This window comes from Saccopteryx leptura, chromosome 5, assembly GCF_036850995.1.
Source record: "Saccopteryx leptura isolate mSacLep1 chromosome 5, mSacLep1_pri_phased_curated, whole genome shotgun sequence".
In the NCBI taxonomy this organism is placed as follows: Eukaryota; Metazoa; Chordata; class Mammalia; order Chiroptera; family Emballonuridae; genus Saccopteryx; species Saccopteryx leptura.
The window spans coordinates 104,342,621-104,370,323 of NC_089507.1; the positions used below are offsets into that span (position 1 = coordinate 104,342,621).

The 27,703-nt window shown below is 40.0% G+C and overlaps 1 protein-coding gene across 1 annotated transcript in view; it reads left to right on the top strand.

Moving 5' to 3' along the window:
- Nucleotides 1–7,744: 7,744 nt before the first annotated feature.
- The window catches only part of OLAH (oleoyl-ACP hydrolase), a 28,994-nt gene continuing 9,035 nt past the window's right edge, over nucleotides 7,745–27,703 (top strand). Inside the window, exons 1-3 of the mRNA XM_066385299.1 lie at nucleotides 7,745–7,934; nucleotides 11,493–11,593; nucleotides 15,376–15,506. Of these exons, the coding sequence (XP_066241396.1) occupies nucleotides 11,562–11,593; nucleotides 15,376–15,506 (163 nt within the window). The 5' untranslated portion in view covers nucleotides 7,745–7,934; nucleotides 11,493–11,561. The remainder of the gene's footprint in view (nucleotides 7,935–11,492; nucleotides 11,594–15,375; nucleotides 15,507–27,703) is intronic.

Consider the following 27,703-nt stretch of genomic DNA (forward strand, 5'->3'; position numbering starts at 1 on the left):
GTCAAACTCTCAGCCAATATTATACTCAATGGTAAAAAAACTGAAAGTTTTTTCTCTAAAATCAGGAATAAGACAAGGATGCCCACTCTTATCACTCCTATTCAACATAGTTCTATAAGTCCTAGCCAGAGTAATCAGCCAAGAGAAAGAAATAAAAGGCATCCAAATTAGGAATGAAGAAGTGTCACTTTTTACAGATGACACGATTCTGTATATAGAATTTTTCAAAGACTACACCAAAAAACTATAATGAACAATAAATAAATACAGTAAAGTTGCAGGATACAAAATTAATTCACCAAAATCTACTGCTTTCCTATACGCCAACAATGAAACTTCAGGGAAAGTAATTAAAAAAAATTCCTTTCACAATTGCAACCAAAAAAATAAAACACATAGGAATAAATTTAACAAAGGATGTAAAAGACTGAAAACTACAAAGCATTAATGAAAGAGATTGAAAAAACACAATAAAATGGAAAGATATTTTGTGTTTATGGAGTGGAAGAACTGACATAGTTAAAATTGCCATATTACTTAAAGCAATATTCAGATTTAATGCAATCGCCATCAAATTTCAATGTCTTTTTTTTTTTTTTACAGAGACAGAGAGAGTAAGAGAGAGGGATAGACAGGGACAGACAGACAGGAACGGAGAGATGAGAAGCATCAATCATTAGTTTTTCGTTGCGTTTTGCAACACCTTAATTGTTCATTGATTGTTTTCTCATATGTGCCTTGACCACGGGCCTTCAGCAGACCGAGTAACCCCTTGCTGGAGCCAGCAACCTTGGGCCCTCGCTCAAGCTGGCGACCTTGGGGTCTCAAACCTGGGTCTTCCACATCCCAGTCCGACGCTCTATCCACTGCGCCACTGCCTGGTCAGGCTCAATGTCATTTTATAAAATAAAAAAATAAATAAAAAAGAAAAAGAGCAATAAAAATAATCGTCATATTTGTATGGAACCACAAAAGACCCCAAATAGCCAAAGCAATCCTGGGGAAAAAGAACGAAGCCAGAGGTATCACACTACCTAAATCCAAATTATACAACAGATCTGCAATAATCAAAACAGCATGGCATTGGCAGAAAAACAGACATATAGACCAATGGAACAGAACTAAGAGACCAGAAATAAAATCACATGTGTGTGGGCAAATGATTTTTGACATAGGACCCAAAAACACAATGGAGAAAAAAGAAAATCTCTTCAATAAATGGTACTGGGGAATTGCAAACCCATGTGCAAAAGAATGAAATTTGACTTCAGTTTGTCCCCATATACAAAAATTAACTCAAAATGGGTCAAAGACCTAAATCTAAGATCTGAATAAATTACATAGAAGAAAACATAGGTACTAAATTTATGGACCTTGGCCACAGAGAACATTTTATAAATTTGACCTCAAAGGCAAGGGAAATAAAGGCAAAAAAATAAATGAATGGGACTATATCAAATTAAAAAACTTCTGCACAGCAACAGAAACTGGAAACAAAACAAAAAGGTAACCAACTAAATGGGAGGAGATATTTGCAAACAACAGGTCTGATACAGGATTAATATCCAAAATAAATAAATAACTCATATGACTCAACACCAAACAATCTCATTTAAAAAATAGGTAGAGGACCTGAAGAGACACCTCTCCTAAGAAGACATACAAACCTCCCACATATATATGAAAAAATGTTCAACTTCACTAGCTATTATAGAAATGCAAGTCAAAACTACAATGAGATACCACCTCACACCTATTAGATTGACTATTGTCACCAAGGCCAGGCCGCATCTCTTCCTTTCTGCACTATCACAATTGCCACCCTGGTTTCCCAGCAGCAGCTACTCCTTTCCCTTCCAATCTATTAATATCACTGCAGCCAGAGTGAGCTTTCTAAAGAACAAATCTGAAATTTTACCAGCTTGTAATATTCTTCAGAAGATCCCATCATTCTTAGAATGAAGCTTAAATGCCATCCAGATGTCCTGCGTTGCCCTTCATGACCTTATCACTGTTTGTTTTTTGGGTTTCTTTTCTGAGAGCCTCCTACTCTCACAAGGGACAGACAGTAACTGCCCCTTTTTCTCACCAACCACTGTTTTCATTGGCTGGCTATCACTCTCCTCATAAACACTATTCTTTTTCTGATTGACTCCCACTCTTCCTTCTCTGCTTAACTTGGCATCACTTCTGAGGACGCCTTTCCTCATTTTCTCCAAGTCCTTCCCCTGACATGTTCTCACAACACCTTTATTTCAGCACTTATCACACTCTGTTGTAAAAGACTGAGTTTGGGGAGGCAGAAGTCTATGACATTTATTGCTTTGCATCTCTTAGCACCATAGTTCTTTTTTCTTCTTCTTCTTCTTTTCCAAGTGAGAGGAGGGGAAATAGACAGATTCCCACATGCACGATCCACCCGGCAACCTTCATCTGGGGCCAACCCTTTGCCCATCTGGGCCTGCTTACAATCAAGCTATTTTTAGCACCTGAGGCTGAGGCTCCACAGAGCTGTCCTCAGCACCCCATGCCCTCAAACCAATCGAGTTATGGCTGTGGGAGGAGAAGAGAGAGAGAGAGAAAGAGAAAGGAAGAGAAGGCAGAAGGGGAGGGGTGGAGAAGCAGATGGTTGCTTCTGCTATATGCCCTGACCAGGAATCAAACCCAGGACATTCACATGCTGGGCTGATGCTCTACCACTGAGCCAACTGGCCAGGGCCAGCACCATAGTTCTAAAATGGATGGGTGGATAGACAAATGAAGAGTAGGAATATTAACAAACAAGTAATAATATCACTAATCACTAATAACTAACAACATAGAATTCTATTATTAAAATTTTGATAGGGCCCTATGACATAAAAGTAGGAATCATTTATTACCAGAACAAATAGAATACATTACAAAATGAAATCCAAGTGGATTCGAAAATGGAAGCATTGGATAAATTCTTTTTCATTTGAAAAAAATTCACACTTATTAAAGAACACCTAGGGAATTATCCTCAGTAAAAACAAAACAAACAAACAAAAAAAACAACTAAAAATGACCTATGGTTCCATGCCTCCAGACAAAATATATATAAATTTGGTATATTTCTTTCTGATCAAAGGACTATAACTAACATCTAAGGCACAAAATCTCACAGTATCTCACTATGGGTTCAGCAACTGGCTCCAGATCACAGAACTGGCTAAATGTTAGAATTTGACTATAGACCCAGACATGTTGGGTTCAAAGCCCTCACCATACCCTTTCTATTCATTCTAAACTATAGCTACCTATACTTTTTGCATGAAAGAAAATGTATTTTAATAATGTTTAATTAATTTTGTTATGTTTTTCACAGAATGATTTTTAGCAGTTAACCAAATTGCCTTTTATTATTGCACATAATCTATAAAACAAGAATGAAAGCTGTGTTCACTAATGAAAATCCACCAGGAGAGCCATCTGGAGATCCATTGCTGACAACTGCCCAGCATTTTAGCTCTATGCCCTTATTGCACTGAAGGTATTGGTCAGTCTGTAAGTGTTCTAGTATGAGACTTCTTGACCAGGCACAAAAAAACTCACACAGAATGAAATCCACCGCACAGAGAATTTTGTGATTTGCAGTTCTAAGTGCTAGAGGTACTAGGGTTCTCAACATTTCTATTTCTGGCACAGGAAATGATTTCTGAAGTGGTTCTCAGAAGATCAACCTGTTATTAAATTTAGAGAAGTAGCAACTAAATATGGCCCTACATTTCTATCTTTTGTGCAAAACAGCTTCCTTCATTCTGACTTCTATCAAGGAAGGTAAGTATTGAATGCATTAGCAATTTTACTGACTGTGATATTATATATACATAGCAGGAATATTGCTAGAAATCATTAGTTCCCTAATTTTTAAGGTTTATAAATTTAGATTTCTGGGCATAGTTAATCAAGGTAATAAGTGACTGTAAAGGTCAAATTCTTTTATGACTTCAAATCTAGGTATATAAGCATGACTGATTCTTTCTTTATAATTATTAGCATATGTATATTAACAAAGTGGTAGGGTAGGAGGAGGGGGGAAGAGAGAAGGAGAAAAAGGAGGAGGAGATATAGGAAAGGAGAAAGAAAGGGAGAGACACAGACACATACACACAGAGGATGGCAAGGTGGAATGTTAGAAAAAGTTCCTTGAAATGGGAGCCAGTGGCTGTTTGATGAGTCCCTGAATGGCTCCTACCTTTTAAGTCAGTTGGAGGCAGACTGACACCTATGGCCCTAAGGAGAGTATACACCTTTCATAACTCAAGCAAAGCTGCTGCTCCCAATAATCCTTAGTGTGTGAAACTGCTAGTAGAGAAGGAGGTGCTGAAAATTTTATACCATCCAAGGAACCTCATTGGAAGAAAGGGCAGACTCCATTTTTTTGAAGTTCAACATTAGAACTTTTTTGATGGGCAAGAAGGGACAGCAAGGATCTATAAAAGGAAATGCAGCCCTGGCCAGTTGGCGCAGTGGTAGAGCGTCGGCCTGGTTTGCAGGAGTCTCGGGTTCGATTCCTGGCCAGGGCACACAGGAGAGGCACCCATCTGCTTCTCTACCCCTCCCCCTCTCCTTCTTCTTTGTCTCTCTCTTCCCCTCCTGCAGCCCCAGGCTCCATTGGAGCAAAGTTGGCCCGGGCACTGAGAATGGCTCTATGACCTCTGCCTCAGGCGCTAGGATGGCTCTGGTTGCAACAGAGAGACGCCCCAGATGGGCAGAGCATTGCCCCCTGGTGGGCATGCCAGGTGGATCCCAGTCGGGCACATGCGGGAGTCTGTCTGACTGCCTCCCCGTTTCCAACTTCAGAAAAATACACACACATACACACACACACACACACACACACACACACACACAGAAATGTAGTGATGAGGGAAGGACAGGCTGTACTGTGGTCTCATGGTGGTGAGGGAAGACTAGCCCATCTCATGGTGTACAGAGGTGGGAAGTACCCTGTGGGCCTGTGGTCTTGGTCCTGCAGATGTGCTCCACAATGAATGAGTTAGCATTACCTGCACTGGGACCCACTGTGGCCTTGGCTGAAATCACAGGGTGTCTCATAGTGTAGGGTCTGTTTTCCAAAGTGAAGCACTGACTATTAAAAAGCTAGGGTCATTCACTGAACCTCTTAGAAGTAGGAATTGAGTAGGAGCCAAGAGAGAATGCAGTAGGGGTGGAAGGACCTTCTAGGAACACCGAGAAGCAAAATGAGAGGAAAAGGAAGCCACAGACCAGAGAAAGTATGGCCTGCAGTGACGTTCTAAGTTCTGGGAATGGTAGAAACACCATCTCTGCTCCAGTTTTTCTCACCAGTCAAGTGTCTCATACTTTCTTTTTGTGGTGCAGCGTGGATGGGCACCCCCGGAGGAAGTGCAGAGGCAGAACTGAGCCTGTGGGAGAAAGGAGAACCACGGGCACATAGCCTACCATTTTCCAACTTGAAAAGTCACAAAGTCAAAGGGTATTGGAACTAAACTTGCAGCCCAACATCCTTTCCTTTTATTCTCCCCATTCTTGGATCTCACACCAACCCTATGAGGCATTTGAGAAAATCTAGGCCCACAGAGGGGTGTGGTTGGCCAGAGACCTCACAGTGTCTGGCATCCTAGAAGTTGGCCAGACTCCTTCTGCACTGTGGTGTCTGCCTATAACGAGATGTCCCCTAAGGAACAACTGCATGTGAGCCTTTCTGAAGGCCCGAGTCCTAAGCCACGTTACTAACTATGTTTCATTATGGCCACAGTCATTTCCTAGGGTGTCAAATCCCCAATGAATTATTGATGACAAGAGCAACACATTACATCCTGACCAGGAGGTGGCACAGTGGATAGAATGTCAGCCTGGGACGCAGAGGACCCAGGTTTGAAACCCCAAGGTCGCTGGCTTGTCCATGGGCTCATCTGGCTTGAGCGTGGGGCCATCAGTTTGAGCACAGGGTCATTGGCTTGAGCTGAAAGGTCGCTGGCTTAAGCAAGGGTCACTTGCTTTGCTGTAGCCCCCAATTAAGACACATAGAGAAAGCAATCAATGAATAACTAAGGTGCCACAATGAAGAATTGATGCTTCTCATCTCTCTTCCTTCCTGTCTGTCTGTTCCTATCTGTCCCTCTCTTGGTCTCATTTAAAAAACAACAACAGGCGCTGGCCGGTTGGCTCAGTGGTGGAGCATTGGCCTGGCGTGCAGGGGACCCGGGTTCGATTCCCAGCCAGGGCACAGGGGAGAGGTGCCCATTTGCTTCTCCACCCCCCCATCTCCTTCCTCTCTGTCTCTCTCTTCCCCTCCCGCAGCCAAGGCTCCATTGGAGCAAAGATGGCCTGGGCGCTGGGGATGGCTCCTTGGCCTCTGCCCGGGCGCTGGAGTGGCTCTGGTCACGACAGAGCGACACCCCCGAGGGGCAGAGCATCGCCCCCTGGTGGGCGGAGCGTCGCCCCTGGTGGGCGTGCCGGGGTGGATCCCGGTCGGGCACATGCGGGAGTCTGTCTGGCTGTCTCTCCCCGTTTCCAGCTTCGGAAAAATACAAAAAAAAAAAAATTAAAAAACAACAACAAAAAAACACAACATATTACTAGTTGTCAATATAACAAACTAATGCCCTGATGGCTTCTTGTACAATACATAACCTTTTTCTTCTAAGCTGTCAGTAGGTGGGGATTACTATAGTGTGGCAAAGGTATGCCTGCAAGTTCCTTGGCCCAAATTCTTCACATGTGGAGGGCATTGCGCTAAAGTGTCCTCATCACTATAAACACTGTTCTTTACTCCATATATTTGGCAATAACTTTGGCCAAGAAAGACATCTGAGTGCTGTCCCTTGTACTGCCAAAGCAAAGTGCCCAGGGCCAGGAGAGCATCAGACCCCAGGGGTGTCATTTGCATGCACATGGGAGTTTTGAGCAACTTGAGTGCTGTTAGATTTCAGGGGAAAGAACAGCACGTCTCTGGGAGGAGGCCAGCTCTGATCATGTTTGTGATCCTGTCAGCTATCCGTAGCATGCCCACTTTGAGCTCTTGCCAAAACCATCAGCCTCTTAAGGAAAAGTAGCTCATAGAAAAGATGGAGTTTTTAAATTCTTCTATAAAGTTACGTGTTTACAGATGACTTCCAAGCCACTCACCCCGCACTTCCTATGGCGATTGTGTTTGCACCCGCGGCTGCCTTACAGAGTGGCACATGGCCACTCTTCCTCCTGCTTTCTTGGCCTCTCCCTTCAAGCCTCCTTGGCAGCTTCTATTTCTGTCCGCTGTTTTAATACTCATGATTCCCAAGGTCTGTCCTAGCCCGTTTTCTTGTCCCTCTTAACATGAAGTCCACTGACTGCCAGTGAGTCCACTGAGCACCAACATGAACAGGTCTGGGCATTTTTTCTAGGAATGAGGTCTGCAGTACATATTGACTTTTGGCGGAGTCTCTGACCTATCCCCCAGTTAAGAGCCTGCTTTCTGGTCTCTTCCAGTCCATCACTTAGCTCTCATCTCCCCTTGATGAAGCCCACACCACAATCTTCCCTCATATACACTCCTTAGACCAGATCCCCATGGCCAAACATCTTCGGACAATTTCCCCTTGAAGGCCTCACAGGTACCTCAAACTGAACACAATCCAAAGTAAACACTTCACCTTAAACTGAATCCAAGACAAACACATTACCTTTCCCCCAAAATTTGCTCCTCCTCTATGTTTTCTATTTCAGTACATATGCATCCAGCTACCCAAGCCAGAAAGTTGTGAGTCAACCTGATTCCTCCCCTTCCCTCCCACCACATCTAATACATTTCCAAATCCTATCGACTCCAAAGGCTGAAGTACCTATGGAATCCAGCTCCGTCTTCCATCCCTTAGCGAAGCCGGAGAAATGATCCACAGATTTGGCTGCCCGTCGCCACAAAAACCAAACACAGGGCTCAAGTGCTGGTGAGCAGGAGAGACGTTTATTCAGGGGCCAGCCACCTGAGAAGATGGTGGTGGTGGGGAGGGGTAGAGGAATTCCTATCCTTAAAAGCCTCTCTTTACAGCTCAAACACCTTGTCTAGATTATATAGGGAGCTGGGGAAACTTGGGAGGAGGGGAAACTACTAATGGGAGGGCAGATGTGCAGTTTCTCTTGAGAAAAGGACTTTCTTATTTTCATGGCTGGCTGGATTTCCGCGGTCCTCCTGGCCTTGTAACTGGAATGGAAGCTAGCAAGTAACTCATGAACTGGAGTTAATGTTCTTCTGAAACCACATTCTTGTGGTCATGCTGTCCTCTTGGCCTTGTCAGAGAATCAAAACTGTAAGCCTCTGTGTGGTGGGGGAAACGGGAGGGGGCTGAGGGTTCATTCTTCTTGCTCTGATGTTAATTCTTGATGTGTGTCAACCTGGTATCTGAAATCCATCACCAATGTTGACATTCTTTATTCTCTGAGAAGAACAGACTGATCAACTGTAACAAGAACTTAGCCAGAGATGAAAGCCTAGGATTGACTATATATTTTTAGTTTGTTACAAAATACATAACTTTGATTACTAGATTGGCAATCTAAATCAGAGTTACCACAAGCAGAGTTAATATTTACTAAGATTAACATGGGTGGCTTTATATAAATTCTTTTATAAACTTTATTAGCATATTATTATTTTGGTATTATTCTATGGCTAGCCAAACTAATAAGAGTAATATAGCACATTCCTCCCCTGTTCCACTAGCACAAGGATGAACTGAATTAGGCCTTAAGAGGACAGACATGTGGAGCCAGACCTGTTGGGCCTGCTTCCTACTAACATGTATCTTTTAGCCAGTCCCTTAATCTCTCTGCCTAAGCTTTTCATCTTCAAAATGCAGATACTAATAAAACACTCTCATTCTTGTGCAGAGTGCTTACCTAATTGTGAAAAATAAAAGGCTGAATGCATAATAAAAGCATAAAGCAATGCCTGGCCATTAGTAAGTGTCTGATAAATATTTACTCATTTTATGATTTGACCAGGTCACCATCCTTTCTGTCCTAGCTCATTACAACAGCTTCCTAACTTTCTCTTTGTCTCTCTTGGTCTTGCAGCCCAAGCCATCATTCTGAAAGGCAATTTGGGTCACTGTACCCGTCAATGGATTCTCATCACTCTTAAAGTCCAAGATCTTAAGATGAATTCATTGTTAAGATGAAGTTTAAAGCTCTTGTTTATAAGGCCATTCAGACCTGTCACTTTTTCTTTCACCACCTGCTCACACATGCTCTGCCCTCCATCACACAGAAATAGTTTTTGCTTCATCTTTGACCACACATGTCTTCTCCTCTGGGTGAGGGAGCATGCTACTCCTTCTGCCTTGTCTTCAAATTACCCATGCCCTCCTTTCTCATCGCTCTCAGCTAGCTACTTATCTTTTAGATATTGTTTCCTCTGTGCCCACTGAATGACTACACATTCCTCTCTTCCAATCTGGGTGACTTATGGTGTGCTTCTGTTCTTTTAAGGACTTGCCTTACAAATTAAAGCACATGTATTTATTAAAGGCTAAATGTAATAAAACTTCTAAGGTAATAATGTAAGGATCTTCCTTTACTTGCTTCTGACACACATCATTTTTATCTGGTATTTTAATTCTATATATATATATATATATATACACACACATTTTAAGGCCTGTGGGACATTGCTATTTTATGCAATCATTATCCATTTACACTTGCTCAAATATTTACCAATATCTTTGTTTTTCATTCCTTCTGACATCTAAAGTCTTCCATCTGAGATCGTTTATGTTCTGCCCAAAATATTTCCTTTAAAATTTTATCCAGAGAGTGTCTTCTGGTGACGAATTTTGTTTTTACTTGTCTGGAAATGTCTTTAGTTTACCTTGTTTCTTTAAACTTGTTTTGAGAATTCTGATTTGGCATTTTCCCTTTAGCACCTGAAGATACTATACTCTCTTCTATCTTTTCACGTTTCTGTCCATCTAATTGCTGTTCCTTCCAAGATGATAGTCTGTCTCCACTTCCTCGCTGCCTAGCTGCTTTCAATATTTTTTCTTTGTCTTTATTTCTTTTTTCTATTTTTTAGTTTTATTATAATGTATCTATATGTAGACTTCTTTCTTTTTAAACTATTCTTGTTATTCACTGTGTGTCTTTTATTTTTGGACTGAAATCATGCTTCAGTTCTGGAAAAAGCTAAGCCATTGCCTCTTGAAAAGTGCCCCTCGTCAATTCCCTCTTTTCTCTCTTCTGTGACTCATATCAAATAGCTGCATCTAGTGGTTTTCTCGTGAGGAGAGAATCAGTGTTATTTTCACCCAAAGATACCTCCGATGTTGAGAAATGACAAGGACCTTGATTATGGGCCCTCAGGGAACGTCTTAAATAAATTTGAACACTGGCTCACATTTTAATTCTCCCCAGCATAACTGATCACAAGATGTGCCAGACCAAAAATGAACTACCATTAGAAAGACAGGTTTCACAGGTTTGATCTATCTCAGTTGGGAGGAGTGGAAAAAATTTAGCCTAATTTTATGGAAGCTTTGTAGCTTACTAATAGCCTTCAGTTGTCAACACTGAAAATGTATATACATCGCCATTGGCTGCCTATTTTCCTTGATAGACATAGACATCTTTTTCTATGTTTTATCATTGTCAAAGGAGGAAGTACTTCCACACAAAGTTAGTGAAATCCTAATGAGTTAGGCATTATTACTAAAAGAAGGTTCTGCAAGACAGATTCCCTCTCCTCTGTGAACCTCTATGTAGGCAAGTCTTTCCGGCAGTGCAAGGACTCTGGACTGCCCTCTGCGAACTGTGGTAGGTTGAGGGATTGGCCTGGGCTCCCAGGAACAGTTCTGAGCTTCACAGCTGAGTGCTGAGGAGACTGATCACTTCTCGGGGTTCAAGGAGCTTTTAGGGTATAAAGAGATAAAAACCTTCGCAAATGGCAGAACTTTAGATAATTATTTTTCTTCTCTTTTCTAATTATTTGTAGCTATAAAATTGGATGTCTGGTACAATAGTGAAGCCTTTCTTGGACTTCCTAGCTCTTCCTTAAGATTTAAAAGACAATATAAATTTTTAGGAAGCCAGAACACTCATATTTTATCAAGTGAACTTGACTTAAAGGAACTGCTGAGCTAAAGCCAGCCCAACAGTCATATTTTAAAAACAAACATCTCCCTCCTATCCTAATTTTCTAGCAAGTATTAAGTGTTTTCTGCTTGACATGCCTGCAGGGTTGTTTTGTTGCTAGAGTTTAGAAATGTTGCCCCTTTTCTTTCTGTATGTCAGCTGGAGGTTCAGTTAATGGAAGCCCTTACTGGTAATTGAGTATAAACTGAGGCAGGAGACTCCTCGTGCTTGAATTACGTCATTTATGTTGCTTCTAACCCACTTCCTTTTCTTCTTGTGTAAATAGGAATTGGAGCAGTAAGCACAGTCAACAGATTTAACGAGAAATCTGGTCATTCTTCAGTGTGTACAAGACTAATCAAAGGTTTTACTCCTAGAGTGGTTCCAGAGTTGGCATTGGCCAACAAGTTGCCAGGACCAGCGATTTTGCACTATCTCCTCACAACATGGAAAAAAGAGACAAAGCTGGGACAGCCAGGTATGTCACTCTCGGTGCAGCCTGGTCCCTCCCTCACCCAGGTGCTCCGACACTGCCTTTGTAAGGTCACCGTGTTAGACTGAAAGGAGCTTCACACAGAAGCCTCATTGGGTGTCCATTGCTCCTGGCGTAATGTATTGTAATGTCACTAATTACTCACTTTTGTAAAAATGGTATTAAATTGATAATGATTGTGAAGTGAACTTATAAATCCACAACTTGGCTGACACACTTGTGAGGATGAAGAGAGGTTAAGGTGAGGTTCAGCTTACACACCGAAGTGGAGAAGAGGTTCCTGTCCCTGAATGTCTACTTCAAAGCTTTCCAGATACGTTCCCCACTTCCTTCCGCTTAGTGGTCTACTTATATATTGATGCTGAAAATATGGGGAAAGGGTTAAATAGAGAAGTCACTTTAAGGGTTAACAAATTTGTGTTCTAATTCCTAATTTGTCACGAACAGCTGGATAATGTTGAGAAAGTGCTTTATGTCTCTGAGTCTAATTTTTTTCAATTGTCTGTAAGTTATAATAAGGTAACATTTATTTTTTTCTTTGCATGGACCTAAAACTATACTAAGCATTTTTGATACATTTAATCCAAATGTAAGGAAGACACTATTATTATCCTCACTGTACAGATGAGGACATTGAGACTTGAAAGCACTCGTCATTTGCCTAATGGCACATTGACAGGGGTGTAGTCAGGATCTGAACCCAGGTGTCTTTGTTTTGTCTTTTTCACTAGGCTGTAATAGTGTATTATTTGATTTCTCTGATCACTTTCAACTCTAAAGTTCTCGAATTCTACTATTTACCCTGAAAATAAAGACAAGAAAAAGAAAAGCCAAATTCAGGTAGAAGGCGAGAGGACTGGCTGCCCTAGGCATGGCAACTTTTATTGGTCTTTGATTTTCTCACTGGAGAGAAGACATTGGATAGATAGGAAGAAAGAGAAGAACCTAAGAATAAGAGCAATTCTGAGCCCTGGCTGAATGCTCAATGGTCAAGTATCAGCCCAGTGTATAGATGCCCCAGGTTTGTTTCCGGTCAGGGCACACAGGAGAAATGACCATCTGCTTCTCCATCCACCCCCCTTCTCTCTCTCTTCTCCTCTTGCATCCAGGACTCGATTGGTTCGAGTGCATTGGTTCCAGTGCATCGAAGGCACTGAGGATGGTTCCATAGAGCCTCCACCTCAGGTGCTAAAAATATCTAGGTTGTGAGCATGGCCCCAGATGAGCAGAGCATTGGCCCCAGACAGGGGTTGCTGGGTGGATCCCAGTTGGGGCGCGTGCAGGAGTCTGTCTCTCTATCTCCCCTCCTCTCACTTGGAAAAGAAGAAAAAGAAAATGAGAGCAGTTCGGCTAACTGCTCAGGCTCATCAGCAATGGACATTCCCCTTCCAGGCTCTACCTTTGCATGAGACCTTGGCCATGGGTACAGTGTGCACTGCAAGTGTCCCACTGCTATGGGTTCTGATGATCCACTGAGACTGACACCACTCTGAACAAGTGAAAGGCAGCTCCTAACCCCATCTCCAGCCCAAAGTAATAATCAAAAGTTCTACACTTAATTTTCTGTTCATAACTTTGTGTACTTTTTCTTAAGAACTTCTCTACTATTGTAAATTATATGGGCTTTGAGTACTGCAAAACCTGTACACATTTTTGTTCTAACAAATTTTTGGATTGTTAGACTGCAAATAGTTAAAATAGATTGAAGTAGGCCTTCTTACTTTAAAAACATGAATTATTGAAGAAATGTTGAATTCAAGTAATTATTTCAGATTTTTCAGTAGCCAAAAAGAAAAGAAAAGAAAAAATTGAGGTTCAGAAAAGTCTTCCATTTGCTATGTAGTTTTTGCCAAACTGTGGTAGCCTCTACTGAAGGTTTTTATTTTTTTGCTCCTAGAAAAGTGACTCTAGCATTTTTCAAGAAAATGGTAGAGAAATTCTCATTTAGGGCTGATTAATGAGTTTATTGAAAATAGGGTTGGTCAGTATAACGATGTTAACTAGTGTTACCCCAGTAGATTCAGTTTAAATGAAAGAAAATAGTGTTGGTTGGTGGGAACGTAGCTTCAAGTACAAATGTTCTTCTTCTTAAAAAAATTTTTTAATTAGTCCTTTTTGCTTTTAACTTTAAATTAGCAATTAAGTGCCCAAATAAGAAGCAAGGAGTTTTTCTTCAAAAAAATGATCATTTCCCCACAAAAATTTTAACTTGTGCTTACATTTGTGTAGTCTGTCATTATTATTAGTGTTCTTCCAATTATTTTATTGTAAAAAATCAAGTTCTCTTTAGAGAAAACATGTTAACCTGAAAAGATATCACTCAGTGTTAGTTTTGAATGCTTGTAGAGATCATTTAACAAATTGATACTTTTTTTTTTTCACTGGGAGTAGAGGAGATAGACAGACTCCTGCATGTGCCCTGACCAGGATCCACCTGGCAACCCCCATCTGGGGCCAATGCTCAAGTCAACCGAGCTATCCTCAGTGCTGGGGCTGACACTTGAACCAATTGAGCCACTGACTGTGAGAGAGAAGGGAGAGAGGGAGGGAAGAGAAACAGATGGTCACTTCTTCTGTGTGCCTTGACCAGGAATTGAACCTGGGACATCCATACACTGGGCTGACACTATCCACTGAGCCAGGCAGCCAGGACCAAACTGGTACTTCTTTTAGAAAAGAGAGGTAAAACAGATTTCATCATAATACTACAGTTGATAGCCTCACATTTGGAAAGATTATATATTTTTGTAAACAATTTAATTATCAATTTGGAAACTTTATCAGAAGTGTTTAAATCATGAATAACACAAATATATACATGTAGGTTTAATTTTTAAAAGCAAAATATATCCTAATAATAGGTGAGTGAATACGTATATCTTGGGGTAAAATTTTCCGTGACATTATATGAAGATGCAAAAAGTTGTATTTTATTGGACACTCCAAAGGAAGTGAAAATTATGTGTTCTGGAAAACTTGCAGATGACTTGTAAAATGGTTCTGGTGGTCAGGAAGACATAGGGATCAAAGCCACCCATAAACTGTTTAGCTAAAGCTATTCCCTAAATTGTGAAAAAGGCAATTTCTTTTCTTTTCTTTTTTATTCAATGAGAGTAGGGGAGGCAGACCCCCACATGCACCCCAACTGAGATCACCCGGAAAGCCCACTAGGGGGTGATCTGCCCATCTGGGGCATTGCTCCATTGCTCAGAAACCAAGCCCTTCTTAGCTCCTGAGGCGGAGGCCATGGAGCCATCCTCAGTGCCCGGGGCCAACTTGGCTCCAGTCAAGCCATGGCTGCAGGAGGGGAAGAGAGAGAAAGAGAGAGAGAGAGAGAGAGAAACGAGAGGAGGAGAGGTGGAGAAACAGATGGGCGCTTCTCCTGTGTGCCCAGACCAGGAATCAAACCTGGGATATCCACATGCCCGGCCAATGCTCTACCACTGAGCCAAACTGCCAGGGCGAAAAAGGCAATTTCTGAATTAACATTTTATCACTTAAAATGTACATATTAAATGTATTTACTAAATGGCATGTAGAAACACCTATATCCCTAAAAGTTTGCATATTTAAATTATCAAAAACAAACCATGAAGCCCTTTTGGGGGGGCTTTCTTATTGGGAAAATAGGCAATCACTTTATAGTCGAACATATATTTTTTATAACCAGTAAGGATTTCCGTTAAAACACACCTACATGTACTTCAGTTTGAACAAAGTAATTGATATGTATATGTAATGCTAAATACATTTTTTCTTTTCTTCAGGAATGAAAAAGTTCTGAACTGTTTATACCAAAAGCCTAATGCAATTTTTAGGCTGATTTGCTTTCCCTGGGCTGGAGGTGGCTCCACTTATTTTGCCAAATGGGGTGAAACGATGTGTGACTTTCTGGAAGGTATGTTAACTTTTACCACCATGTAGACAATTTATAAGGTCAGATGATACACACACATGAGAATTTGAAGCATGGAAAAGATTTTCTATATTGGGAAGTAAATAAAAATAGTCATTCAAGATTGCTTTCAAATAACGTGATTTTTATATTTCCAAAGTAAGAATTTCTGTTACCTTTATTTTGTTATTATTATTAAAGCTAGAAGAACTTTTTGGAAAATGGCATGCTAACCCTGCAGTTGATTTAATGTAATTATTGATATAGCTAAATTAAATCTTACAATTATTTTCAATTTGTCCTGTCTGTGATTGGTCCCATTTTCTGTTTTTTACTTTTCTCTTGAATGAATGTAATATTAAAAAACATTTTCTGTGTATCTCCTCTATTGCCTTATTAGCTATGTTTCTCTTTTATTGTTTTAGTGGTTGCTCTAGAATTTGCAATATACATTTTTCACTCATCACTGTTTATCTTCAAATAATATTATTCTTGGTTAACCCTATTCCTAAGCATTTTCTTGTTTTTGGTGCTATTATAAATGGGATTGTTTTCTTAATATCTCTTTTGGATGTACATTGTTAGTCTACAAAAGTAGAACGGATTTCTGTATATTAATTTTGTATCCTGCAACTTTATTGAATTTGTTTATTAGTTTTAGTTTTGCTGGCATCTTAAGGATTTTCTCTATATAAAATCATGTCAACTGCAAACAGAGACTGTTTTACATCTTTCTTTCTGATCTCAATGACTTTTTATTTACATTTATTTATTTATTTATTTATTTATCTGAAGTGAGAAGCAGGGAGGTAGAGAGACAGACTCCTGCATGCGCCGACTGGGTTCCAGCCTTTTATTTCTTTATCCTGCTTGATTGCTCTGGCTAGGGCTCCAGTACTATGTTGACTAGAAGTGAAAGTGATCTTAGAGGAAAAGTTTTCAGCTTTTCACCATTGAGTATGATGTTAACTCTGGCTTTGTCATGTAAGACCTTTATTATACTGAAGTACATTCCTTCTAGGTGTACCTAATTTGTTGAGAGTATCATGAAAGGAAGTCACATGCTTTTTATTTATCTATTGAGATGATCATAAGATTTTTACCCTTTATTCTGTTAATGTGACATATGAAATTTACTGACTTGTGTATGTGGAGCCATCATTGTACCCTAGGAATAAATATCCCTTGGTCTGGTGCATGATCCTGTTTTTTGTTTGTTTGTTTGTTTTATTTTGTGACAGAGACAGAGAGAGAGACAGAGAGAGGGACAGATAGGGACAGATAGACAGGAAGGAAAATAGATGAGAAGCATCAATTCTTTGTTGCGGCTCCTTAGTCTCCTTAGGTGTTCATTGATTGCTTTCTCATATGTGCCTTGACCAGGGGCTACAGCAAAGTGAGTGACCCCTTGCTCAAGCCAGCAACCTTGGGCTCAAGCCAGCGACCCTGGGGTCATGTCTATGATTTCACGCTCAAGCCAGTGACCCCTTGCTCAAGCTGGTGAGCCCATGCTCAAGCTGGATGAGCTTGCACTCAAGACAGTGACATTGGATTTTTGAACCTGGGTCCTCCGCATCCCAGTCCAATGCTCTATCCACTGTGCCACCACCTGGTCAGGCCGGTGTATGATCCTTTTAATTCAGTGTTCTATTTTACGTAACATTTAAGAACCTTAAAACCACATCCTTCCATTTCCCCTCCTTTCCTTTTGCTATTATTGTCATACACTTCACTTCTCTGGTAATTTTTTTTAAATAGTTATATTTAAAATGGTTAAATAAGAGAAACATCTTTTATATTTGCCTACATTTCTATAATTTTTTTCACTTTCTTCGTTTAGTCTAAGTTTCTATCTGAAATCATTTTCCTTCAGCCTGAAGGAAACATTTTTGTAGTGCATGATAACAAATTTTCTCAAGAGACTGAAATTTTCTCTATTTTTGCCTTCACTTTTGAAAGCTATATAATCTGAATATACAATTCTAGGTTGGCATACTCTTTCCTTCATCATTCTAAAGATGACATAACATTGTTTTCTGACCTGTCTTGTTTTCTATGAGAAGTCAGCAATGTTTATTATCTTTATAGGCAATTGTCTTCTGTCCACTAGCTGATTTTAAGACTGTCTCTGTATTACTTTTTTAAAAACTTATAATATACTTGGTTGAGTATTTTTGGGATATGTGGATTTACAATTGTTATTAAATTTGGAAAATTTTTCCAGCCATTTTATCTTTGAAAATGTCTTTTTTACATCTCCCCTTTCTCAGTTTCTTGTATTCTGATTAAACATATGTTATACTGCTTGATTTGGTCCAACAGCACCCTGTAACTCTATGCCTTGAGGGAGAAAGCACTATACTTCTGGTCTCTATGAGATCATGGCCTCTTAAATTTTAGCTTCTTTTACAACACTATTCTAATTTTCGTCTCTCTAGCCCTGTGAGAATGCAAAAAGTCTGCTGGTTTCTTGGTCTCTTAGAAGAAGCTCTCAGCCTGGAGTCTAGAGTTTTTGATCTGCGCCAAATAACTGACACATCCCCACAGTGAAAAGGAGGCTGGAAGTATCTCAGTTCACTCTCTAGAATTCTCTTCTCTCCAGGCAAGTCCTGGTTGCCTCAGTAGCATATGGATACTTTCAAACAGACCGTGTGTGTGTGTGTGTGTGTGTGTGTGTGTGTGTGTGTGTGTGTGTGTGTTTTATTCAGCTTTCTAGTTTTTCAATGAGAGTTTTGGTCTGCTGTGAGCTACTTCTGAACAATCAAAAGTGAAAATCTGGTTATACAGAGTAGTATAACAAGCCACAGTGTACCAACTACTTGCCTTTCAATATTGCAATCCAATAAATTTGCTTCAAAGTTTTTTGCTCCTGATTAAATATGATCTCTCTATTATTTTTTTAGAGAAAGAGAGAGATTGAGAGAGAGAGAGTGAGGAAGAGAGAGGAACAGACAGGCTGGAAGGGAGAGAGATGAGAAGCATCAGTTCTTCACTGTGGCATCTTAGTTGTTCACTGATTGCTTTCTCATATGTGCCTTGACCAGGGAGGTTCCAGCCGAACCAGTGACCCCCTGCTCAAGCCGGTGACCTTGGGCTCAAGCCAGCGACATCAGAGTTTCAAACCAAGGTCCTCTGTATCCCAGTCCGATGCTCTGTTCACTGCACCACCGCCCGGTCAACCAGGGCTCCCCTATTGTTAACCTCTTACATTACTATTTCACATCTGTCACAACTAAGGAACCAACATTGGCAAAGTACTAATAGCTGAACTCCACAGTTGATTCAGATTTCACTGTTTCCCTAATGTTCTTTTTCTGTTCCGTTTAGAGTGCCACATTATTTAGTCACCCTATTCACCTTTAACATGTGATGATTTCTCAGACTTTCCTATTTTCGATGCCTTGACAATTTTGAGTACTACAGGTCAAGTATTTTTGTATAATGTCTCTCCATTTATATTTTTCTGATGTTTTTCTCATGGTTAGACAGAAATGATGGGTTTTGGGGAAGGAAGACCACAGAGGTGAAATCTTATCCTCATGACATTATGTCAGGGATATGTACTATTAACCTGACTTACCACAGATGACAAACAGCTTCACCATCTGGCTGAACTCACGTACGCAGGTTTCTCCACTGTTAGGTTACTTTCTCCCTGACTCCATATTTTGAGTTTGGAAGCAAGCCACTCCTCATCCTGAGGAGGGAGTAGCCACATAAATTATTTGGAGTACTGTTTCAGATATTTATCAGAAAAAAAATAATACGAAATTCTTATGTATTCTTTCTGCTCCCATTCCTTTCTTTTCAGTTAGATGATTTGTATAATACAAGGCATTTCTTTGTTTGCATTTTGAGATTAAATAGAATGACAAAACAAATGGGAAGTGACTTCTTTGCCTATTATACCACTGTAACTTGTCCAAAGTTGCACTTACTAGCTCTTAGAAGCTAGAAAGTCTTGTAAAATTACGTATTGATCATTAGTCTTAATAATTATAGTTTTCTCAATTGTAAAGTGATATGTTTGGACTGAGTTCATTTCCTAAACTTCTTCCAGCTCTAATATTCTCCACTTTTCAGGAGCCAACAGCCCTCCTGCTCTAGAAATTTCATCTAGAGCAGCGGTTCTCAACCTATGGGTCGCAACCCCGGCAGGGGTCGAACGACCAAAACACAGGGGTCACCTAAAGCCATCAGAAAATACATATTTATTATACAATACATTTTACATATTTATTATACAATACATTTTACATATTTATTATACATTTTACATATTTATTATACAATACATTTTTAAATAAAATATGTATTTCCGATGGCTTTAGGCGACCCCTGTGTTTTGGTCTTTCGACCCCCCGCCTGGGTCGCGACCCACAGGTTGAGAACCACTGATCTAGAGGGATAGTCCCCAAAGTATGTTAACGTGCATGAACAGGGCTCTTTACTACAGTATAGTTTTTAGTGACAAAAAAAATAAACCATAATCACCCTCCCAAAGCCCTGAAAAAACATCAACATCTGTGAATAGAAAATTAATTAAGGTATAGAACATAGCTACAACTGATAGGGTGCCATCAGTTTGTATATCTTCACTTTAAAAGAATGAGTCGGCCCTGGCCGGTTGGCTCAGCGGTAGAGCGTCGGCCTGGCGTGCGGGGGACTTGGGTTCGATTCCCGGCCAGGGCACACAGGAGAAGCACCCATCTGCTTCTCCACCCCTCCCCCTCTCCTTCCTCTCTGTCTCTCTCTTCCCCCCCCCTCCCCCCGCAGCCAGGGCTCCATTGGAGCAAAGATGGCCCGGGCGCTGGGGATGGTTCCTTGGCCTCTGCCCCAGGCGCTAGAGTGGCTCTGGTCGCAGCAGAGCGAAGCCCCGGAGGGGCAGAGCATCGCCCCCTGGTGGGCAGAGCGTCGCCCCTGGTGGGCGTGCCGGGTAGATCCCGGTCGGGCGCATGTGGGAGTCTGTCTGACTGTCTCTCCCTGTTTCCAGCTTCAGGAAAAAAAAAAAAGAATGAGTCAAGTCTGCATGTGTAGATATGGAAAAGTTCTGTTACATAATTAAGTGAGAGAGAAAAACTATTTGTAGGACTGTGTCATGGTATGCTCCCATCTGTGTAAATCCCTAAAGACCACACACACACATACAGATCAATACAATTGAAGAATACACAAAGAAAAGTATGGGAGGTACAGGAAGACAGGGCGGAACACACAAAACCGGTAACAGTGGTTTCCTTTGAGGTGATAAAGTAGGATAGAGGAAGTAGAAACATTTTTGTCTTCTATTTAATGCATTTTTATATTTGTGGGCTTTTTTGTTGTTGTTGTTTTCACATGATTGCTTTACTTGGAAATAGAAACATTATTTCCTATACTTCCACTCCAAATAGGTAAGGAAAGGAAGATTTTTCTCCAGGTTTCAGCACTAGGCAGAACTGTTTGAAGGTATTTTGTGAAATGTGACCCACTTTGTAAATGGAACGGTTATTGTTGTTTGCACAGCAAAGACTGGCCTCAGTCAGAGCCTGCGCACACATGCAGCCAGTCACACAGTCACTCTGTGGCTGACTTTTCCCACCATCATCTTTCCCACCAGCTTCATTCATCAGGAAAGTTGTTCTCCAGTTCCTCATGGGGGAGGTTTCAGTGTTTTGATATTTAGGTGTAATTGTTCTAGTTTTCTCAGAATAAGAACTGGAACACTTTCCTTCTTTTTCTAAGCTCTGAACAGTGTAAGTAGCTTTGATATTGTGTCCTGTGAACATTTAGAAGAATTTCCTTACACAATCATCTAGGCCAAGTGCTCTTTTTTCATGAATACATCAACTCCTTTAATTTTTCTATGAAAATGATGTTTAAAATTTCTATTTTTACTGGGGTCAATTTTAGTAAATTGTATTTTTAATACACAAATTACATGTGAATTTCCAAATTTGTTGCATTTATTTGGAGTATTGCCAGATAGTCTCCTTTAATTTTCAAATTTCCTTTGAGTTTAAGGGTTATTTCCTCTTGTTTTGTGTATCTTCACTTTCTCCCTTTTTTCTTAATTAAATTGCTATAGCCTGACCAGGTGGTGGCGCAGTGGATAGAGCATCGGGCTGGGATGCCGAGGACCCAGGTTCAAGACCCCGAGGTTGCCAGCTTGAGCGTGGGCTCATCTGGCTTGAGCAAAAGCTCACCAGCTTGGACCCAAGGTCGCTGGCTCGAGCAAGGGGTTACTAGGTCTGCTGAAGGCCCACAGTCAAGGCACATATGAGAAAGCAATCAATGAACAACTAAGGTGTCGCAACAAAAAACTAATGGTTGATGCTTCTCATCTCTCTCTGTTCCTCTCTGTCTGTCCCTGTCTATCCCTCTCTCTGGCTCTCTCTCTATCTCTGTTAAAAAAAAAATTGTTATAGTGATTTGCTTATTTTGTTGATCTTTTATCATAGACCTGCAATTTTTTTTAGTTCTACTATTTTTCTGCTTTGTACTACACTAATTTTTTTTTATTATTTCCTCCATTCTACTTTTCCCCATTTAATTTATTATTTTGCTATATTTGTGAATGAGATATTAAATTCACTTATTTTCCTTTTTTCATTTTTGGCATAACTGGGTAAGACTATGAATTTATCTCTGATCATGGCTTTTACTGTATCTCATGGATTTTGACATAGAATAAGTATTTAAAATAATTTTTAAATTTTAAATAAATTCATTTTGTATTTCTCTTTTCACCTAAGACTTAACAGAGAATTTTTTAAAAACTAGGTATAGGGGCCTTGGCCGGTGGCTCAGTGGGTAGAACATCAGCCTGCTTTATGGACGTTCCAGGTTTGATCCCTGGTCAGGCAACACAGGAGAAACAACCATCTGTTTCTCTCCCCCCACCCTCTCCTCCTTCTCTCCCTCTTCTCCTCCCATAGCCAGTGGCTTGATTGGTTCCAGAGTGAGCCCTGGGTGCTGAGGATAGCTCCGTTGGTCCAAACCTTGGCCTCAAGTGCTAAAAATAGCTCAGTACTCTGAGCAGATCCCCAAGATGGGGTTGCCTGGTGGATCCTAGTCGGGCACGTGCAGGAGTCTGTCTCACCATCTCCCCTCCCCTCACCTAAACAAAAAAAAATTAGTTACAGGAACTTTTAAAAGTGTATTGTTCATATTCATGATTTTTAGTTTTATTGCTTTGTTTTCAGAGACCAGTATTTGTTTTATACTTCCTCTGTGGAACTGGTAGGGATTTTTCTTTGTGCTCTTAAGATATGATCAACTTTCATGAGTGTTCCATGACTGCAAAAAGGAAAAGTGCATTCTCTATTTCAGAAGGCAAAGTTCAATATATGTCCATACGACTCACTTCATTGATTATATTTACTTTTTCTGTCCACTTGACAGCACTTGAACTGTCAGTAATGGTATGTGAATTCTCCTCTTAATAATATATATATATATAAAATATATAAAATTAATTGTCTAATAATATATATATATTAGACAATTAATTTTAACGGGGTGACATTGATGAACTAGAGCACATAGATTTAGAGAAAACATCTCCAGATCATTTTGACATTTGATTATGTTGTATACCCATCACCCAAAGTCAAATTGTCTTCTGTCACCTCTTAATTGATTTCTTTTATGCCCCTCCCTTCCCCACCCCCTCTCTGTCCTCCCTTCCCCTCCCCCTGGTAACCACCGCACTCTTGTCCATGTCCATAAGTCTCAATTTTGTGTCCCACATAATGGACATCATACAGTTCTTAGTTTTTTCTGATTTACTTATTTCACTCAGTATAATGTTATCAAGGTCCATCCATGTTGTCCTATGTCATCATTTCTTATGGCTGAGTAGTATTCCATAGTATATATGTACCACATCTTCTTTATCCAGTCATCTATTGATGGGCTTTTTGGTTGTTTCCATGTCTTGGCCACTGTGAACAATGCTGCGATCGATGAACATGGGGCTGCATGTGTCTTTGAACCTAAGTCACCCAGCCTCTCCAGGGCAGGGGAAGGAGATGTGGTTGGAAAGATTGGGTGATTATGTACCAGTGTTTCTGAGTTTTGGAGGTATATACCCAGTAGAGGGATTGCTGGGTCATATGGTAGATCTAGTCTTAATTTTTTGAGGAACCACCATACTTTCTTCCATAATGGTTGTATTCTCTTAATAATATTTCAACTTGACTATTGGTCAGTTTTCACAAGCATGTGATAGGTTCTTTTCATACATAGCTTTATATTTTATTTCAGGGAAATATGCATAAATTATATTTTCAAATAGTCTTTTTTGAGTGTTTTATTTTATTTAAATTTCTTAAGAATCTCCATTTATTCTTACGTTGGAACTTTTCTGCCTTTTGTGATTATTACTTTCTTTTGGTATTTTTCCCCCTCTTTCATTGTTCTCCTTTTCCTAGCTCTTTTATTCCTGTCCTCTGTAGCCATTTAAATCCTTTGTATCTATTGTCTCACAGACAACTTCGTTTTAGTAATTTTTGAAAATATTTTTGCCTTTTTATTCAATTTCATTTTGGTATTCTGTCAACTCTTTTCGGAATTGTTTGTCTATTTCTATTCAGAATTTTAAATTTGTGATTTACAGTGTTCTTTCATTTCTGTAATTTCTTAATTCATGCTGGAGTGTTACATTGCTTTATTCTGCTTTGTGAGTTTTTTAAAAAGCATTTCCATAAGCTGAAAGGTTTCATTTATACTTTCTGTATTCTAAATGTTGTGTTGAGTTCTGTTTACGATGAAGTGTGTGGGATTTTCCTGACTAGCAGTAACAGGTAGGACCGAGGTGTTTTGTTGTTTACTGCTTCTTGGCTCAGGAGTGCCCTCTTCTGTTGCTATGGTGAAGTGCAGTTTTTAAAAAAGTAATGGTACTTTGTACGGTTGGGAGTTCTATATCCTTCTGACTCTTTGATATTACCACACCTCTTATCTTCAGTCCCTTCCTTCTCTGTTTTGTTACCAGACCTTCAAGAGACACTTCCCCCTTCCAAGGGGCCTTTCTCTCCCCTGGGAATGCTGCCTTCTCAACACTGCACTCTGTTCCTTTAAGTTTTCCAAGCCTCTGCCTTTCTACTCTCCAGTTGCCAATCACACACACACACACACACACACACACACACACACACACACACGTAAATTAGAAGAGAGGCTTATTATTAATGCATAAGTATATTTTTAAAAATTATTGGAAGCACTTTCATACAAGGTTTTCATCAACGGCAGATGATTCAATGTAGACAATTAAAAGCTGCTCCTTTAAACCCATTTTTCAATAATTCATATGTAAAAATATATAAAGAATAATATCTCAAATTTAACCAAGGCCACCGCTCCCCTTAAATAATGAAATATTCCACCTTAATAACATTTAGGTCTCTATGCACTCCCTTCCCAATTGTATTCACTCTCCCTTTTTGGCCTCCTCATAGTTACCTAAATAAGAAATATTATTTTACATATTTCTAATTTTGTATAAACGTATCCTATTGGAAACATTTTCTGAAATTTGCTGTTTCCTCCTTAATTTATTTTTTAAGATTTTCTATATGGATATGTGTCTCTCTCCTTTATTGATGTTTAACCATTGTGTAGTATTCCATTGTATGCCTATAATACAATTTACATATGTATCCTGTCTTTGTAGGCATTAAAATAATATTTTATTGTTTTCTGTTATTAATAATGCTTTTATGAGCAGTCTTACATATGTTGCTCTGCCTACATGTGTAAGAAAGTCTATATCTAGGAGTGGAATTCTGAGTATGTATAAATATCTTCAACTACATAAAATATTGCCAAATTGTTCTCCAAAGGAATTGCAATGATTTACACTGCCAAAGAAGCATATGAAAATTCCTATTGCTCTATATCCTTAATAATACTGCTGTTAAATTTTTTTATTTTTTGCAAATCTGTTCATGATTTACTCTGATTATATTTTTCCAGATTTATTGAAAGTGATATTTAACACTACATGTTTAAGGTAAACTTTATGACATATCAAAGTGATTACCACAAAAAGTTGAATTAACACCATCACTTCACATAGTTACAATTTTTTTCCTTTGATAACTTTTTTTTTTGTATTTTTCTGAAGTTGGAAACAAGGAGGCAGTCAGACAGATTCCCACATACGCCCAACCGGGATCCACCCGGCATGCCCACCAGGGGGCAATGCTCTGCCCATCTGGGGCATTGCTCTGCTGTAATCAGAGCCATTCTAGTGCCTGAGGCAGAGGCCACAGAGCCATCTTCAGCGCCCGGGCCAACCTTGCTCCAATGGAGCCCCGGCTGCGGGAGAGGAAGAGAGAGACAGAGGAAGGAGAGGGGAAGGGGTGGAGAAGCAGATGGGCACTTTTCCTGTGTGCCCTGGCCGGGAATCAAACCCGGGACTCCTGCACGCCAGGCCAACGCTCTACCACTGAGCCAACTGGCCAGGGCCTCCTTTGATAACTTTTAAGACCTATACTCTTAGCAACTTTCTTTTTTTTTTTTAGATTTTATTTATTTATTTTTAGAGAGGAAAGAGAGAGAAGGAAGGGAGGGAGAAGCAGGAAGCATCAACCCTATATGTGCTTTGACCAGGCAAGCCCAGAGTTTTGAACTGGCAACTGCAGTGTTCCAAGTCGACATTTTATCTACTGTGCCACTACAGGTCAGGCAGCAACTTTCAAATATATAATCCAGCACTGTTAACTACAGTCACCATGCTGTATATTACAACCCCAGAACTTAAGACAATAATCAAAACAGTATAGTAATGGCATACATATAACACATAAACCAATAGAACAGAATCAACAGCTCAGAAGTAAACCCAGGCATATCTGGTCAACTAGTACTTGACAGAGGAGACAAGAATATTCAATGGAGTAAAGACAATCTCTTCAATAAATGATGCTGGGAAAATCGCATACTCACATGCAAAAGAATAAAACTAGACCCATTCTTACACCAAGAAAATAAACTCGAAATGGATTAAAAACTTAAATGTAAGAACTGAAACCACAAAACTCCTAGAAGAAAACAGAGAAAAAGCTCCTCAACACTGGTTTTGGTGATGATTTTTTTATATGACACCTAAAGCACAAGCAACCAAAGCAAAATAAACAAGTGGGACCATTTCAAACCAAAAAAGCTTTTGCGCAAGAAGTGCGAAACCATCAACAAATGAAAAGGCGGCCTACTGAATGGGAGGAAATATTTGCAAACCACACATCTGATAAGGGGGTAATATTCAAAATATATAAAGAACTCATACAACTAAGTAACAAAAATATCCTAACAATTCAATTAAAAAACAGGCAAAGACCCTGAATAGACATTTTTCCAAAAAAGATGGCCAATAGGTACATGAAAAAGTATTAAACATCACTAAACATCAAGAAAATGCATATTAAAACCACAGTAATTATCACTTCGCACCTACTAGAATGGCTATCATAAAAACAACCACAAGAGATTACAAGTGTTGATGAAGGTGTGAAAAAAAGGGGAACCTTTGTGCACTGTTGCTCGGATAGTAAATTGATATAATAACTATGGAAAACAATATGAGGGTTCCTTTAAGAAATTAAAACTAGAACTACCATATATGATCCAGCAATTCTGCTTCTGATTTTATGTCCAAAGGAAAAAAATTACAACCTCAAACAGATAGTTTGACTCCAGTGCTCACTGCAGCATTACTTACTGTAAGGTATCTTCCCCACCGAGGAAGAAAGAAGGGCATAGCCACAAAGTGGGGAATAGCAAAAACTTTATTTAGTAGAGCGCTTCCTGGACAATATTCTCTGGCCCCTGCCAGATGGGGGTGGGGGAGGTTCCGTGTGGGGGTAATTTATAGGGTCGTTAGGGTGGTCAAGGTGATATGACGTGGTGAAATTTCATTGGCTGGCAGACAGTCGTTCTTTTTCAAAGGGCTTCTGGGAAGTTTTTTGGGGGGCGCATGGGTGTAGGCGGTTCCAGCCAAAGTTCCCAGGCCTGGTTCCTCACATGACCTTTCCCTTTTGCCAACCGACCCCACACTTACAAATAGCAAAGTTATGGACACAACCTAAGTGTCCATCAAAAGATAAGTGATTTAAGAAAATGGAAAGTTTTTCAACCATTAAAAAAGGACAATCCTGCCATCTGTGGCAACGTGCTGAGTATTACGCTAAGTGAAATAAGTCAGACAGAAAGACAAA